Source organism: Podarcis bocagei, assembly GCF_964188305.1.
Source record: "Podarcis bocagei genome assembly, chromosome: 2".
Classification (NCBI taxonomy): domain Eukaryota; kingdom Metazoa; phylum Chordata; class Lepidosauria; order Squamata; family Lacertidae; genus Podarcis; species Podarcis bocagei.
Genome location: NC_138126.1, coordinates 7,211,685 through 7,229,858, shown reverse-complemented (window position 1 = coordinate 7,229,858; position 18,174 = coordinate 7,211,685). Strand labels below are relative to the sequence as shown.

Below are 18,174 nucleotides of genomic sequence, written 5' to 3'. Positions count from 1 at the left end.
CGTCCCGGAGCCGTGGCAAAGGTGTAAAAGAGCCACATGCGGCTCCGGAGCCGCGGGTTGCAGACCCCTCGTCTAAGGCCACTTTGGCCCGCAGGTGCTATTGAATTGAGTGGCGGCCGCCCTGCTTAGCCACCCAAAGGCTAATACGTCTTTCTTGTTTCAAGAAGAGGCTTTCGGAGCAAAAAAGTGGGTGTTCCCTGCAATCTACCAGAGCTTCACCTGTGGGGAAAAGTGAAATGAGATGAGACCTTAAGAATCAGAGACAGCCAAGAAAAGATGGCCATTCTGAGTTGTTTCAACCACATCCTACTCAAATCAGTCCTACTGGAATCAAAAGTCTGTCGTGTCCATTGACTTCAACAGGCTACTATGAAAGCTTGTCGTTCTAAAACACCTTCTGACATGGATGGTAGCTGCAGCTAGGATTTGAATAGCCGAACAGTGGAAAACCCTGTAAAATCTACTTTTGTCTTTGTAGATGTCTCTGGACTTGAGAGCCAGTGTGGTGTAGTGGTTAAGAGCGGTAGTCTTGTAACCTGGGGAACCGGGTTCGCATCTCTGCTCCTCCACATGCAGCTGCTGGGTGACCTTGGGCCAGTCACACTTCTCTGAAGTCTCTCAGCCCTACTCACTTCACAGAGTGTTTGTTGTGGGGGAGGAAGGGAAAGGAGAATGTTAGCTGCTTTGAGACTCCTTCGGGTAGTGATAAAGTGGGATATCAAATCCAAACTCTTCTTCTACTGTAGAAAATGCTATACTTCTGGTTGACCTTTTCTGAACCCCTTCAATACCCTTTTTTTGCGGCGAGGAACATACACAGTACAGTGGTACCTTGGGTTAAGAACTTAATTTGTTCCGGAGGTCTGTTCTTAACCTGAAACTGTTCTTAACCTGAGGTACCACTTTAGCTAATGGGGCCTCCCGCTGCCGCCGCGCCACCACCACACGATTTCTGTTCTCATCCTGAAGCAAAGTTCTTAACCCAAGGTACTATTTCTGCGTTAGCAGAGTCTGTAACCTGAAGCGTCTGTAACCTGAGGTACCACTGTATTCCAAATATGGCCACACCATAGATTTGTATAATGGGCATTATGGTATTGGCTGTTTTATTTTCAATTTCTTTCCTAATGATCCCCAGCACCAAATTCACCATTTTCACAGCTGCTGCGCCCTTCCGCAGGACCCCCTTAAAACGTCTGTTCACTTCGGTCAAGGATAGATCGTTACTGCTTTGTAAAATCCAGATATTTATATAAACATCAAAGCCTGTACGCTGCAGCTTGGAACCCTACCCAAAGGCCAAATGCAATAAGTAGTTAAACTTAATTAAACAACTATGTTAAAGAGGGATCCAACTGTAGTTTATTCCTCACAGCACTACAATTCACAGCACAAACTACAGTTCCCTGTGTAGATGCAGATGAAGGTTGCACAGGCTGAAGAAGCCTCTGCAAAGTGCTAGAGGCATCAGGTCGCACACCTAGGGTTCTGGGGCAAAGAAGAAATGGCCTCTCCCGATATTGGAAAGCTATAAACCCCGGCTGATGCCCATCTCAAGCCTTAAGCCTGGAGGGCTCAATTTGTTAAAGCGTGGTGGTGGAAATGCCCAGGCTGCAGGTACGATCCCTATAGGATAGCTACAACTAATCCAGAATGCGGCAGCTAGACAGGTGATTGGGAATGGTTGCCTAGACCAGTGTTTCCCAACCTTTTTTGGGCAAAGGCACACTTGTTTCATGGAAAAAATCTCGAGGCAAGCCACGCCCCCTCCAGCCAGCCGATTGGCTGGCCAGGAGGCGTGGCCGGATGGGATTCCCCTGCTCTCGCGGGGGCTGAGATGGGATTCCCCGCTCACGTGGGGGCGGATGGGATTCCCCGCTCACGTGGGGAAGGGCGTGATGCCCGCAACCCCACCTCCTGGGGCAGGCCCAGTAGCGAGCGGATGCGCAGGCCAAGTAGCGAGCGGCGATGGGATGTGGGAGCTCGCTCGCTCGCCGCCCCGCGTGTGCTCGCCGCCGCCGCCCCGCCTCTCACCGCCCGACTCGCCCGCCTCCACGGAACACAAGGCAAAGTTCCACGGCACACTACTGTGCCGCGGAACACCGGTTGGGAAACACTGGCCTAGACCATATCACATCGGTCCTGAAAGACCTACATTGGCTCCCAGTACGTTTCCAGCACAATTCGAAGTTTTGGTGCTGACCTTTAAAGTAAGGTTACCAGACGTCACCAGATTTACACATCAGTCCCCATACATAATCCACTGAAGTTGAAAAGTGTCCCCGGATTCTTTGAAAAGAATCTGGTAACCTTACCTTAAAGCCCTAAACGGCCTCGGCCCTCAACCCCATCGTTCAGCCCCGATACTGCGGTCCAGCTCCGAGGGCCTTCTGGCGGTTCCCTCTCTGTGAGAAGTGATGTTACAGAGAACCAGGATGAGGGTCTTCTTGGTAGTGGCGCCTGCCCTGTGGAACGCCGTCCCATCAGATATCAAGGAGATAAACAACTATCTGACTTTTAGAAGACATCTGAAGGCAGCCCTGTTTAGGGAAGTTTTTAATGTTTGATCTTTTATTGTGTTTTTAATCTTTTGTTGGGAGCCTCCCAGAGTGGCTGGGGAAACCCAGCGAGGTGAGTGGGGCATAAATAATAAATTCTTCTTATTATTATTCCTGCACTGCAGGGTGTTTAACTATACGATCCTCAGGGTCCCTTCAAACTCTGATTCTATGGCGCAGGTTCCTCCTTGGCAGAAATAAAATATAAAGACGGCAAACCGTATGCCAAGACAGATCATTGGTCCACCATATGACTTACTCTGACTTGCAGTGGCTCTGCAGAGTTCCAGACAGGTAGGGGACATTTGCAGACCTACCGAAATTAAAAGACATCTGCTTCTTGGGAGAAAAGCAATGACAAACCTAGACAGCATCTTAAAAAGCAGAGACATCACCTTGCCAACAAAGGTCCGTATAGTTAAAGCCATGGTTTTCCCAGTAGTGATGTATGGAAGTGAGAGCTGGACCATAAAGAAGGCTGATCGCCAAAGAATTGATGCTTTTGAATTCTGGTGCTGGAGGAGACTCTTGAGAGTCCCATGGACTGCAAGAAGATCCAACCTCTCCATTCTGAAGGAAATGAGCCCTGAGCGCTCACTGGAAGAGCAGATCCTGAAGCAGAGGACGAGATGGTTGGACAGTGTTCTCGAAGCTACCAACATGAGTTTGACCAAACTGCGGGAGAAGGGGACGACAGAGGACGAGATGGTTGGACAGTGTTCTCGAAGCTACCAGCATGAGTCTGACCAAACTGCGGGAGGCAGTGGAAGACACGAGTGCCTGGCGTGCTCTGGTCCAGGGGGTCACGAAGAGTCAGACACGACTAAATGACTAAACAACAACAACTGGAGAAGTCGGGGATTGAACCAGGGACCTTGTGCATGCAAAACAAGATGCTCTGGCTTCTCAGATTACATAGGAACATATTCCTTTTTCAAAGCAAACCACTGGCCTGTTTAGCTTAAGATTCAAGGTGGGCAAAATTATTCTGCATCCAACAGTACTAGCCATGAAGACTATGCTCTGCCTGCACAGCTGGAAGCAGAAATGCTTCTGAGTTGCTGGAAACTGCAGGAGTCGGGCTGCTCTCTGGTGCTTGCATCCTGCTTGCGGGTTTCCCATCATAATGATCAGCCGCTGTGTTATCAGGATGCGGGACTTAGGTGGGCCATTGGCCCGATCCAGCAACCTCGTCTTACGTGGCTGGGAGGCAGGCAGTGCAACCCAGCAGGATAGCCGGGGGGAAGGAATCGGGGGTCTTTAGCAACCAAAGGAGCCCCTCCCTGGCATCTCTTGACGTACCTAAAAGCAAAATTCGCTCTCTTTCCCCCCGGATTCTGGTGCACCGCTGTCTCCCCCTTGCACCCACCCGAATCCCCGCAGCTTCTAATTTTTGCAAAAAACTGAGATGCCTCCCCCTTCAGACTCCGGCCTGGCTTGCAATTGCAAAGGGTGGTGCAATGCAAAGAATGCAACCCCGGGCGTAGTATTCTGCCCCCCCCCCCGTTCCCTATTCCATTTTTGCAAACCCGAATTCTCTCCAGCTCCTCACCTGGGCGGGGGCGGGGGACTTACGAGAAGGCCGTTTTCCCACGTGCATTCGTTACGGGGTCGTAGAGATAGGAAAGGGCAGCGAGGTACCGAGTTCACTTCCGGTTCCCATTCAAACGCCCGACCTCCACCGCCACCCCTCCAAGTCTGGGTGGCTGGGTGGGCAGGGGGAGATCGGCTGTATTTGCAGCCGTAGCTCTATGGCCGCGTTCGAAAGGGAACCCGAAGTGTCGTTGTAGGTGGTCTGCATTTTGCAGCAATGCAAATAAGGAGCGCAGCTTAATTGAAGGCAATTTTGCAAGGGAAAGGGGGGGGCACTCGGTGGTCCTCCAGTGGACTTGAGCTCAGTTTCCTAGAGAGGAAGGATATTCAAAAGGCTGTGGGAGGGGGAAATTACAGAATAGATCATAGAATTGTAGTATTTTTTTTTGGGGGGGGGGGTGTCCTAAGGATCAACGCAGGACTATGCGGCTGTCCCATACGGGGATCGAACCTGCAACCTTGACATTATCAGCACCATAGTTCTCGGTCTCGTGGGATCGCCTGGCCAAAAAGGGTGGGCGGTTGAGGCTGGTGCAATATTGGGGAGGAGCAATATTGCAAGGAGGAGATAGGGATTTGCTTTTGGGGCATAGCTGTCAACTTTTTCCTTTTTTTAAAAGGGAAATTCCCTTATTCCGAATAGGATTCCTTGCAAGAAAAGGGAAAAGCTGACAGCTATGTTTTGGTGTAAAAAAAGAGTAAAGAGGCACACACACACACCTCGATTCCATGTCAGATATTTTGCAAATTGTGCGCGCGCACACACAATAACAATAACCAGATGCAAGGTTTCCATAGAACCATGGGTGGAGTTCAAATGATCTGAGATCTGGTTCTTAAGGGAGAGGCACACATTTTTTTTAAAAAAAAAAGTGGGAAAGGGGATACTATTGTAAACAAAACTGCCCTTTCCCCCTAATGGGGTGTCCAAAAACCGGTATAGAGTCCTTACGTGGGTTCCCTATTGGTAGGAGAAAATAACAGAGGCCAACCAGAGAATATTGAGAAGCAAAGCAGCTAGTAAGCTTGATCTTTATTGAACTGTTGCAACAGGGTGCTCCCCTCACACGCAGAAGGACGGAGGAGGACCCAGAACCAAGGTGTGCCTGCCCTTATATAAACATTTTTAAATTCCCTGCCCTGAAGCTCAAGACCACCCCCCAGAAACATCATACATACATCACAGAAGGGGTGTAAACCAAGACCACCCCCCACAAACACCATACCTACATCACAGGAAAGGTGGTCTACAACAGAAATTTGAACGTTGTTGTTTTTCCTGTCTGCCAGGTTATCTGATAATGCCTTATCTGATTGCCTTTCCTGGTAGTCTGGCCATTCCATTGAGATGGTGATTTCCCAATTCCTGAGACAATGGGAAGGTTCCCTCACCCCCTCCCTCCTTGCAGAGAAAACATTTGGTCAGTTTGGGAGTCAAAATGGTTTCAGGGCGGTCTTCCTGTGCTGCTCCAGACATGTGGTCCACATGTATGTTTGGTTGGTACATTTATGAACATTTCTTTTATAGTGGTACCTCGGGTTAAGTACTAAATTTGTTCCGGAGGTCCGTACTTAACCTGAAACTGTTCTTAACCTGAAGCACCACTTTAGCTAATGGGGCCTCCTGCTGCTGCCACGCTGCCGGAGCACGATTTCTGTTCTCATCCTGAAGCAAAGTTCTTAACCTGAAGCACTATTTCTGGGTTAGCGGAGTCTGTAACCTGAAGCGCATGTAACCCGAGGTACCACTGTATGTAAGACCTTAATTTTTTTATTACAATACAAAATAGATAGAAGTGCCTTCTCCTATATTCCTGCATTGCAGGGGGTTACACTAGATGACTCTTCCAACTCTACAATTCTGCGATACTGTGATACAAATGTAACAAATAAATACAAATAACTTTTGGGGTTTGGGATGGGTTTTTGGAAGACGCCTGTGCGTGAATTAACTTTATGTGTGTAGATCAGTGCATGCTGACCAACGCACAGTCTTTGCAGTAAGGCTCTGTTCCGATCGACCAGTAGATTCTTATCTGCTGCAGTCTTCATCCGCCTTCACAGCCGATGTAACATGCCACTTGTTGTCTTCCACCTGTTCTGCCGTTGAGGACTTCTTGGATCATTCTTTGTGTAGCTCCTCCCCTTTGACCTTACTAACTTGGGTGACTCTGCTGGGAATACAAGATATCTGACGCCTTTGCTCACAAGGGTCATTGGAATGTGCAAGCCCATTGAAGGTGATGATCCAGCGAGTGAGACTTGATCCAATGACATGGTTCAGTACACCAAGCATGCAAAAACTAGTATTTTTATTTTTATTCTTTATTATTTTTTAATACACAGCTTTTAAAAAAATTATTTATTATTAATGTTGCAATACATATATGAAATCTTTACATAATGATACATATACATTATATTCGTAAATTCACATTTTCACATTTCATTATGTACCAACATTTATCCATTTCTTATTTATACTTAACTTTGTGAAATCAGTCTACAGTCATACCTCAGGTTGAATGTGCTTCGGGATGAGCGCGTTCGAGTTGCGTTCCGCGGCAACCCGGAAGTAACGGAGTGCATTACTTCCAGGTTTCGCCGCTTGTGCATGCGCTCAAAATGACATCTCGTGCATGTGCAGAAGCGGCAAAAAATGACGTGCGTGTGCGCAGACATGCCATCGCTGGTTAGGTTTGCTTCTAGATGAAAATGGGGGCTCCTGAATGGATCCCGTTCACATCTAGAGGTACCACTGTATGCATATCAGTAAATTATTGTTGGAGTATCTTTTGGTCATATATTCTTCTACACATTTCCATTCCTGTTTGAGATTTTGATTAGATTGCATTCTAATTGTTGCCATCGTTTTTGCTAATTCAATCATTTCAAAAAAATTATGTTGCCAATCTTTCAATGTTGGTATTTCTTCTGATTTCCATTTTTTGTGCATGGTTCAGTACACCAAGCCTGCAAAAACTAGTATTTTTAATTGTGCTTTCGGAAGGCAGCTACACATTAGAGGAAATATGGAACTGTGGGAATCAGGCTATGATAAAGCAATATGTAAAAAACATCAAAGCAAAGTCATTCGTGATTTATGTGAAAGGAGGAGATTTAAATCTAAGAAGCTACATTGTGTAAGCAAATATATGGGTTTCATTACTGGTGTGCTGGGCATCTCTTGCCAAAACTGAAAATAATAGTTCAACGTTCAGGTACCATTTTTTGTTTTTGTTGTGAGGTGCTCCTTTCTATTCAGATCAGGCCTCAGTACAATAATGTAGCACTTGGAGATGAAGATGCAGCCCAGAAGCCCAGCACTGGAGGCCAAGATGGAGAAGACCTGAACGGCTACCATGTATTTCCCCTTGGTGCTCAGGTAGGTGGGAACAAAGGACACCCAAACACTGCAGAAGACCAGCATGCTGAAGGTGATCAGCTTGGCTTCATTGAAGGCCCCAGGAAGCTTCCTGGCTAGGAAAGCCACTGTAAGGCAGATGGCAGCCAGGAAGCCCATGTAGCCCAGGGCACCATAAAACATGGCCACAGACCCTTCATTGCACTGCAGGGTGATCTCTCCAGGCTGGGAGTGCATGTCAGACTCTGGGAATGGGGGAGACATGCCCAGCCAGATGGTACAGATGAGAACTTGGACACTGGAACAGGAAAGGACAATGGAGTTGGCCAAACTCTTTCTCAGCCATCTCCTCACTGAGTTCCCTGGCTTGGTGGCCAGGAAGGCCAGAACCACAGTGATGGTTTTGGCCAACACAGAAGAGACTGCAACCGAGAAGATGATGCTGAAGGCTGTTTGTCGGAGGAGGCAGGTCCCTTTCCTTGGCCGGCCAATGAAGAGGAAGGAGGACAAAAAGGAAAGCAGGAGGGAGATGAGGAGGATGTAGGAGAGGTCCCGGTTGTTGGCTTTGACAATAGGAGTTTCTTTGTATTTAATGAAGGTTCCTAAGATGATGCCTGTTGAGAAGGACAAGAAGAGGGAAATAGAAGCCAAGAGGATCCCCAAATGGTCTTCATAGGATAGGAAACTGGTAGCCTTGGGGATACATTTTTCTTGGTCCTTGTTTGGATGATGATCTCCTGGGCATTTTGTGCAATGTTCGCCATCTGAAGGGAAGAGGAGATGCTTTGGTAGCTATAATAATAATAATAATAATAATAATAATAATAATAATAATAACAACAACTTATTTATACCCCGCCCATCTGGCTGGGTTTCCCCAGCCACTCTGGGCGGCTTCCAACTGAATATTAAAAACAGTACAGCATCAGACATTAAAAACTTCCCTAAAGAGGGCTGCCTTCAGTTGTCTTTTAAAAGTAAAATAGTTGTTTATTGCCTTGACATCTGCTGGGAGGGTGTTCCACAGGGCAGGCGCCACTACCAAGAAGGCCCTCTGTTTAGTTCCCTGTAACCTTACTTCTTGCAATGAGGGAACTGCCAGAAAGCCCTCGGCGCTGGATCTCAGTGTCCGGGCTGAACGATGGGGGTGGATACGCTCCTTCAGGTATACAGGACCGAGGCCGTTTAGGGCTTTAAAGGTCAGCACCAACACTTTTAATTGTGCTCGGAAACGTACTGGGAGCCAATGCAGATCTCTAGCTATCATAAAGCTTGTAATTATGGGTGCTAGTCTGGATTTTTTATATGCTTTATCTTCATGGATCAGCACAGCTGACAAAAGTTTAATTTTGCATCCCTCATGAGCTATGTTTAACCTCAGTGCATCTCCCATCCCATTTGTGATCTGATGAAATAGGTAACATCCTGAACCTAACAGCTATAGAAGCTCTTATCCTTGTATTTGCTAGGAAGATCTGGTTATTAGCCCCTGTAAGCAGGAATCAGTCTTCAGATAGCCAATGAAGGTCATTTATAAGACAAGTTTATGATTCAAGAACTTATATTCTTAACTTAGAACATTGGTGTTCTATGAACCAACCATAAACCATTGGGATAAGTGAGCTGATAGCAGATACCTGGAATTCCTCGGGAGTTTGCACTGTGTCATTCCTTAATTTATTTTTTCCCCATTTATTTATTTATTTAATTTACACCCCACATTTATCTCCATGTCACTCCACAACAACCCTGTGAGGTAGGGTTAGGCTAAGAGGCAGTGTTGGCCCAGGGTCACCCAATGAGTTTCATTGTAGAGTGGGGATTTGAACCCCAGTCTCTCCCAGCTCCTAGTCCAATACTCTAACCACAACAACCAGCTTCCTTTCCCAAGGATACCTGTGCACTGTGAGCGCAGGGAGCTTCTGCTGCCTGGTGTTCGTTCATCTGATAGGCAAACGGAACATCATAATAATAATAATAAATTTTATTTATATCCCGCCCTCCCCAGCCGAAGCCGGGCTCAGGGCAGCTAACAACAATCAAATAATCAAACAGTCAAATAGTCACACAATCTAAAAATATTTCATTATAAAAATTAATTAAATCAAATTGATGGCAACCAATTAAGCAAAATTCTGTGCAGGTTGCCAGAGGAGGGAGTCAGGCTGCGCCCTGACCAAAGGCCTGGCGGAACAACTCTGTCTTGCAGGCCCTGCGGAAAGATGTCAGGTCCCGCAGGGCCCTAGTCTCTTGTGACAGAGCGTTCCACCAGATTGGAGCCGCAGCCGAAAAAGCCCTGGCTCTAGTTGAGGCCAGCCTAACCTCTCTGAGGCCTCGGACCTTGAGGATGTTATTATTTGCAGACCGTAGGTTTCTCTGTGGGGCATACCAGGAGAGGTTGTCCCGTAGGTACGAGGGTCCTAGGCCGTATAGGGCTTTAAAGGTTAAAACCAGCACCTTAAACCTGATCCTGTACTCCACCGGGAGCCAGAGCAGCTGGTATAGTACCGGATGAATGTGATCTCGCAGCGAAGACCCATAAGGAGTCTTGCCGCGGCATTCTGCACCCGCTGGAGTTTCTGGGTCAGTCTCAAGGGCAGCCCCACGTAGAGCGAGTTACAATAATCCAGTCTGGAGGTGACCGTCGCATGGATCACAGTGGCTAGGTCAGGGCGAGAGAGATAAGGGGCCAACTGCTTAGCTTGGCAGAGATGAAAAAATGCCGCCTTTGTTATAGCTGTAATCTGCGCCTCCATAGAGAGGGAGGTATAGAAGATTACACCCAAACTCTTAACGGACGGTGCTGGCATTAATTGCACCCCCGCAAGAGATGGGCATTTGCCCCCTCGATCCCATATCGTCCCGCCCCAGCCAGAGGACCTCTGTCTTCGAAGGATTTAACTTCAACCGGCTCCCACGTAACCATCCAGCCACAGCTTCCAGACATCTGGTCAGTGTGTCTGGGGCCGAGTCAGGATGGCCATCCATCAACAGATAGAGTTGGGTGTCATCAGCATACTGATGGCAACCCAGCCCAAAACTCCGGACAAGCTGGGCGAGGGGGCGCATAAAGATGTTAAAAAGCATTGGGGAGAGAATCGCACCCTGAGGCACTCCACACACCAAGGAGTGGCGCGATGACAATTCCCCCCCAAGCGCCGCCCTCTGTCCCTGACCAGAGAGAAACGAGCGCAGCCATTGAAGGACTGTGCCCTGGATCCCCACATCGGCAAGGCGGTGGTCCAGGAGTTCGTGATCGACCATGTCAAAGGCTGCTGACAGATCTAGAAGAATCAGCAGCCCCGACCCGCCTCGATCCAGCTGCCTGCGGAGATCATCTGTTAGGGCGACCAGAGCCGTCTTGGTCCCATGACCAGCGTGGAAGCCGGACTGGAATGGATCCAAAGCAGATGTTTCATCCAGAAACCTACCAAGCTGTTCAGCAACTGCTCTCTCAATCACCTTACCCAGGAATGGAAGATTCGAGACTGGGCGGTAATTGGATAGATCTGAGGGATCTAATGATGTTTTCTTTAAGAGCGGACGCACCACCGCCTCCTTCAGTTCCCCTGGGAATATCCCGGTGCCAAGGGACAAATTGATGATATCCCCCAGGGGGGCCCGCACCTCGTCTGGACACGCTCTAATCAGCCATGACGGGCACGGGTCAAGAGGACAGGTGGTGGGCTTTCCAGCTTGGAGGAATCTGTCCACATCGGCTGGAGATATCCGGTCAAAGTGGTCCAATACTGGACCCGAGGACAGTCGAGGGGCCTCCAGTTCCTTTATTGTATCCAAATTGGCAGGGAGGTCATGGCGGAGCAACAGGACCTTCTCCGCAAAAAAGCTCGCAAATGCCTCACAGCTGTATGTCAGATTGTTATTTAAATTTGGCTGTCCTTCAAGGGACGTTAAAGACCGAATTATACTAAATAATAAATAATTGCGCCGGGCGAGAGCTAGCAGATGCAATGGAGGCTGAGAAGTAAGACTTCTTAGCGGCTTTCACTGCCATCTCATAGGTTTTCATAAAAACCCTATAAGATGTTCTTGAGGCTCCGTCACGGGCACCCCGCCATACTCGCTCTAGCCGTCTGAGGTCCCGCTTCATTTTCCGAAGCTCCTCGGTAAACCAGGGAGCCCGGTTTCTGCGGGGTCGCAGAGGGCGCTTAGGTGTGATCTCATCAATGGCTGCCAGGAGCTGGGTATTCCAGCCCTCAACAAGCTCAGTCAATGAGTCGCCAGGGGGAGAAAGGTCCCGCAAGGCTTTGCGGAATCTATCAGGGTCCATCAGCCTCTGCGGGCGAGCCCAAATCGGCTCGCCACCTAAGCAAGGTGGGGGTGGAAAGTCAATCCTGGCTTTCAGAGCGTAGTGATCAGACCATGGCACCTTCATTGAAGGAGACATGATCACATCTATACTGGTGCCAAAGATCAAATCCAGCGTGTGGCCTGCTTGATGTGTGGGGCCCGAAACAAACTGGGAGAGCCCTAGTGTCGCCATGGAAGACACCAGGTCCAGAGCCTGTGAGGAGGGAGTGGCATCAGCGTGGAAGTTGAAGTCTCCCAATACCAATAGGTTAGGGAACTCCAAGGCCCAGCCGGCCACCGCCTCCAGCAGGCCTGACAGGGTGGCTGCTGGTGCGCTAGGTGGCCGGTACACCAGCCAGACAGCCAAGCTCTCCTCGGAGCCCCACACTAGGCCAACACATTCAATGCCGGGGATCGATGGCGATGGTAGAGCCCTGAAAGAACAATCTTCCCAGATTAATACTGCCACCCCTCCCCCCCGGCCCACAGTCCGTGACTGGTGGAGGACGGAGAAACCCGGGGGCGCCATCTCTCGTAAGGTAACAGTATCCCCTTCGTGCACCCAGGTCTCCGTCACACAAGCCAGGTCGACCCCCTGCGAGGTAAAGAAGTCTCACAGGGTAGCGGTTTTGTTGCCTATAGACCTGGCATTGCACAACACCAGTGAAGGAGGTGAGTAATCCTTGCTCACCCTACCCTCGTCCCTCGGGATGGGGCGCAGATTGGAAGGGGTACGAGCATATCCGTATCTCGATCCCCTTCGCCTATAACATCTGCCCCCACCGCCATACCTCCCTCGCCCCTCCACGGTAGCAATCCCAAGCCTCATACTAACCTCCATTTACAAAATAGAAAACAAAACAACCAAAAACAATTATGCCCAAACAAAACCAATCCCCACCCCACTCAATGTCCAACCCCAAAAACAAAACAAGACGGAACAAACAAAAATACATAGATAAAAACCACCATTCACAGTGGTACAACAAAATAAACAATAAAAACACCTTTAACACACACACACACACACACACACACACACACACACACACACACACATATCCAGAGGAAAGGCTGCAGTGTGAAGCCCACTGTTTGAGAAATGCTGAGTTATGGGGCTTAACATTACAGAAGCCAATGGTGGTCTTGTAGTAAGGTGAAAGCCTACTGGGAAATGATATATAATGAAATGAAAAGGATGTTTAAAACAACCTTTGTAAAAAAAACCCAGAAGCTTTTCTTTTGGGAATTATAGGGACAGAACTACCTAAACTATAAAGGTAAAAGGTAAAGGACCCCTAGACAGTTAAGTCCAGTCAAAGGCGACTATGGGGTTGCGGTGCTCATCTCACTTAACTGTATAGAAACTTATTCATGTATGCTACTACAGCAGCCGAGAATGCTACTTGGCACTAAATGGAAAGAAGCAGAAGTCCCAGCAAAGGAAGAATGGAATACAAAAATGTATGGAATATGCAGAAATGGAGAAACTTACTGGAAGAATAAGAAATCAAGATAAACTTTTTTTTATAAAAGAATGGAAATGGTTTACTGAATATTTACAGATAAGAACATTGGTAGGATTATTGTAACAGTCTGCAGTTTCATAAGAGTATATACTTTAAGAAGATGGATAAATGAGCAAATTAAGTTAATTTGGATATGCAGAAGATATTAAAAATAAATTTAAGGAAACGCAGAAAGAGGGGGAAGGAAGTCAGGTTATGAAATGTCAAAATGACTGTTAAATTAGTGAATTGTATACCTGCAAAGTATAAATATTTTTTTAAAAAAACATTACAGAAGCCAAGCAAGGGTCCATATTCTGAAAAATGTCTTTAGGGTCTTCATAGTATGTGCCTGAGTGAAGCTTGCTCTGTTTATGTTCTCCCAATGAATTTCCTTTTCTCCTGAAATCACCCACCTTCCAAAATGGAGAATGTCCCTTCTGCACAACGAACACAAGAATAACAGCAAACCGGCCGTCCTTCTTGAGCCACCTTGACGTATCCAGGGCTACAGCTGTTGGAACATCTGGAGCGAGGCACGGTCTAGCCATCCGGAGAAGGTGCATCAAGAAAAAGTGTTAGGGGTCTGGGAGTGAACTGGGTCCCCAGGAAGATAATTGTCCCCCACCCCACACCTGTATGCTGTTTGAGCTTCAGCTTTCAGGTGTTTGGTGTGAACTTGCCCCTCCTTCCAAAGCAAATGGATTGAAGAAGAAGAAGAAGAAGAAGAAGAAGAAGAAGAAGAAGAAGAAGAAGAAGAAGGATGATGACGACGACACAGATGATAATATGCTCTACCTCATTAAACCACAAGGGCCACTCAATGGCTTCCGGGTTAATGGTGAATTTTAAATAAGAGGATGCCTGTTCCTCTACACTCCCGATTTTCACTCTGCCGCGAGACCCGTTGGGAAACAGCACCCAGTTTACAATGTCATAGTCGGCTGCCAGCTCCCCATTCTCATCCAGATGCAGTCCACCCTTGGTGGTGTTAAACGACTGGGCTTTTCTTAAGTAGGGATGAAGCTGGAACGATAAAGAAAATATGGAGGAAGAAGAAGAGGAGGAGGAGGAGTTTGGATTTGATATCCTGCTTTATCACTACCCGAAGGAGTCTCAAAGCGGCTAACATTCTCCTTTCCCTTCCTCCCCCACAACAAACACTCTGTGAGGCGAGTGGGGCTGAGAGACTTCAGAGAAGTGTGACTAGCCCAAGGTCACCCAGCAGCTGCATGTGGAGGAGCGGACACGCGAACCCGGTTCACCAGATTACGTGTCTACCGCTCTTAACCACTACACCACACTGGCTCTACACCTCACTGGCTCTCACCACACTGGAAGCCTATTGAATATCTCAACCCTGCTCATTTTGCTGTCTAATCGCCTATGAATTGGGCCCCTGCACTTCTGGACTCAAAGGAGCTTAGATTTGCAGAACTATCACATTGTGGTTTCGTGTGGGAACCCCTGTCCTTTGGAACTCCCTGCTTGTTGATATTTGGTGGGTGTGTTTGCTGTATTTCTTTTTTGTTCTAGTTAGTAAGCAGTATATAAATTTTGTAAATTAATAAATATCTTGTTAGAGAGAAGAAATGTGAGAATTATGTGCAGATGCACCTTTCCGTCAATGCGGAAAGCCTATGGCGTGGGACCCAGGAGAGTCAGAGGGTGAACATTAATTTCACTTAAGAAATTTGGATCTCTTAGGACACCAGGGAAGACAACTGAACAGAGAGGTGAGCGTCTTCTGGTGTCACCAGTGCAAGCTAAATGCTTGACCTGCAACAGGAGACTTACAAACTGAATTTGCCTCAGCAACGAGCAAACATTTTGCTAGGGCTGCCATATCTCCAGGTTTTCCCTGACACGTCCGGGAATGACTCAGAAAAATGGCATTCAGGCGGATTTCTGCTGAATCAGCAAAATGGGAAAACCTGGACATATGGCAAGTTTATATATATATATATAGAAATTCTGAAAAAAATCAAAGGAAACCCCCAAAATGATTTTTTTTGGGGGGAGGGGGAGATGTTCCTTCAAAAAGCCCAACTACTCTGTCCAGATTTTCACCTCTGGGAACATGGCAACCCTACATTTTGCATACGGGACAACAGATTGCAATTTGCAGTGCTGTTGCAAAAGGAAAGGGGAATACCTGCCATGGCTGCAGCTTTTGAAGTCCCAAACTGTTTGTCCTACCCGCCGTCAACATCTGTTTGGATCTGGAGGAATATGCCGAGTTTAAGGCAAGCGCCACAGCCTGGACACCGTTGTAAGTAATGTAATTGTCTTGAGACACAACTCTTTCGATCTCCTCTTGGGGGAGAACCTCCAGTTTCTCCTTCTCTGTGCATCTTGTCCATACTTCAGTTGACAGCACATCCTCTGAACATGAACAACGGAAAGAATTATCCCAAAACTCGTTTGTTTCACTGGACCATACCTCATAGAAGTCATGCTTTGCCCCCTTTCTGGCCTTCCTTACTAAGGACAAAGAACCATGGATTTGCATGAAGGAATCGGTATCGTAAGAGAAAATGATGTTCGTGTTCCTAAAAACTGTAGTGATCCAAACTTTCCTCCTAGCTAGCTTCCGTTGCAACACAATGATTGGGCTAAATTCATAATCAGAGCCCCCACAATAAACAAACACACTGACTTGTTGCCACATGGCAGGTAGCTCATGCCGTAAGTACTTCTTCTCTAGAGTCTTTTGTAGTATTCTTTCCACAAAGGCAACACAAATCCCACTGCGGATCATCGGAGGTGTGAAGGCATTCATGAAGCTTTCTCCAGCATCGTTGTCCGGAGCAAATATTCCGATCCACGTCCATCCAAAATGCAGGAGCAGATTGATAATCCCCACGTACTGGGTTACTTCCTTTGGGGCCATCCGGTAGACAAAGGGGAACTGGATTTGATCATGAAGAGCAAAGCCATGACTTATCTGGTTAGGTAAGGAAGTGAAAGTTTGTTTTCAGGGGAATTGTGGCACTTTTGTTCACCTAGAAGTATTAAGAGCCAGGAAGAAGCTGGAAGAGATTGATCTTTGTCAAATCCTTGTCAATATGAGGGAGGGTGGAGAAAATCTCCAGAAGTGGACTAAGCCCCAAATTGACCCATAGTTTGCTTGTTTATGTGAAGTGGTCTTGCTTACAGCAAGTTTCTGTGGATCAGCCTGCTAAAATGTGCATTCACTCAACTGTAGGTATTTCTACTAGGTCTTCCTATATGAGAGATGTGTTTGAATTACCTTAATACCTACCATAATAAGGAGAAAATCCAAAACTATGGTTATGAAGCAATGGGAGTTCTTAAATGATTATTTACAAAACCAGGGCTCGACTACAAAAATCTGGTTGTGTTTAGAATAATCTTGTGCGTAATATAAAAAATACAAAGTGAGACATTAAGGAAATCCAAAGGGAAAATATGAAGAACAGAGGATCTGATGAACAGATTATTAAAAACGCGTGAGGTAATCGGTGGAAGTCTTTTTTTAAAAAAAAAAACACACCACACTTTATTTAAGGTAGATAAGGACAAGATGAAATTATACAAGTGAATATAAATATAGATGGGAAACATCTATGTATTGTGAGTACTTATCTACTTTAAAAAATTTTCACCTATGATATTTTTCTTTTACTTCTTTATTTTTTCTTTGTTCTTTTTTTCTTTTTTCTGATATCTTATCTTTCATTTCACTCCTTTATTGTGAATAGCATTTTATAGAGGTATAAATAATTGTAAATATGAAAAGAGACAAAATATTCTCTAATTTTTTCCCCTTGGTTATATGTATTTTCTTTTTCTTTTGTATTTTCTTTTGTTGTAAATATGTATGTTTTCTAATTTGTACTTAATAAATATTTAAAAAATTAAATTAAAAAAATTAAAAAAGAAAAAATGAATTACCTTAAAAGACTGAACAAAACAAGACCACATCAGGAGTCCTGTGTCCAGTTCTGGACTTTTTGCTGTGTCTAGAAACTGTCACCTTATGGTGCTGTGATACCACCATGTTTCATCAGAGCAATCTTTGCTTCATAACAGACGAATGCTCCATGAAACCATCTTTTCTGTAATGGACTCTGCACATGTGCTGAAAACCAAGGCTCTGCTCAAGCATGTAAAATTAAACCACTTTTTGATGTTTATTAAAGTCTTGGATCTTGTGCCTTGCCCTTCTCTACCCCCTACCCTGAAACTCAAAGTCTTTTTACTAAATAAACTCCCTTTACATAAAATTACAATGGACTTCATTCTTTTCAGAGAGGCATTTCTCTAGCATTTCTCCCCAGAATCCTTTAACGTGTGCGGGATTGTCCCTTGCAGTCAATGAAGTATTGTTGTTCCGTATCCTCTGGGCTTTAGGAAAGTAAAACTGAATCCCCTTCTTACTAATTTTAGAGTAGTCCTGGAGAAAAGAAGTAGAACCTGCCCCTCCCCAGCAAAAGCTAGACAACCTAGGTCAGGTATAGGCAAACTCGGCCCTCCAGATGTTTTGAGACTACAATTCCCATCATCCCTGACCACTGGTCCTGTTAGCTAGGGATGATGGGAGTTGTAGTCCCAAAACATCTGGAGGGCCGAGTTTGCCTATGCCTGACCTAGGGTGCCCCAAGACAGATTTAGCCTTTTAAAAAACATTTTCTGGGAAACTTTTCAAAGAGTTGGAAGGGAGCTCAAAGATCATCTGTTCTAACCCTCTTCAAATGTATATAAGTTATGACTGTAGCATCCTTCACAACAGGTGATCCTAGTTCCTACCTGTGGGGTTTTGTAGATGTCTGACATGCTTGCAATCTGGATGAAGATATCCGATTCAGCCCCTTCA

At 46.4% G+C, this 18,174-nt stretch overlaps 1 protein-coding gene across 1 annotated transcript; it reads right to left on the bottom strand.

Annotated features, from left to right (window-relative positions):
• Window positions 1-13,597: 13,597 nt before the first annotated feature.
• Window positions 13,598-16,432, bottom strand: LOC308580962 (vomeronasal type-2 receptor 26-like). The gene is made up of 3 exons (XM_081183316.1): window positions 15,490-16,432; window positions 14,133-14,360; window positions 13,598-13,877 (listed from the first exon to the last, which is right to left on the bottom strand). Exons 1-3 carry the CDS (start codon window positions 16,225-16,227, stop codon window positions 13,743-13,745), a joined length of 1,101 nt encoding a protein of 366 aa, XP_081039442.1. The 5' UTR covers window positions 16,228-16,432; the 3' UTR covers window positions 13,598-13,742.
• Between the last annotated feature and the right edge of the window lie 1,742 nt (window positions 16,433-18,174).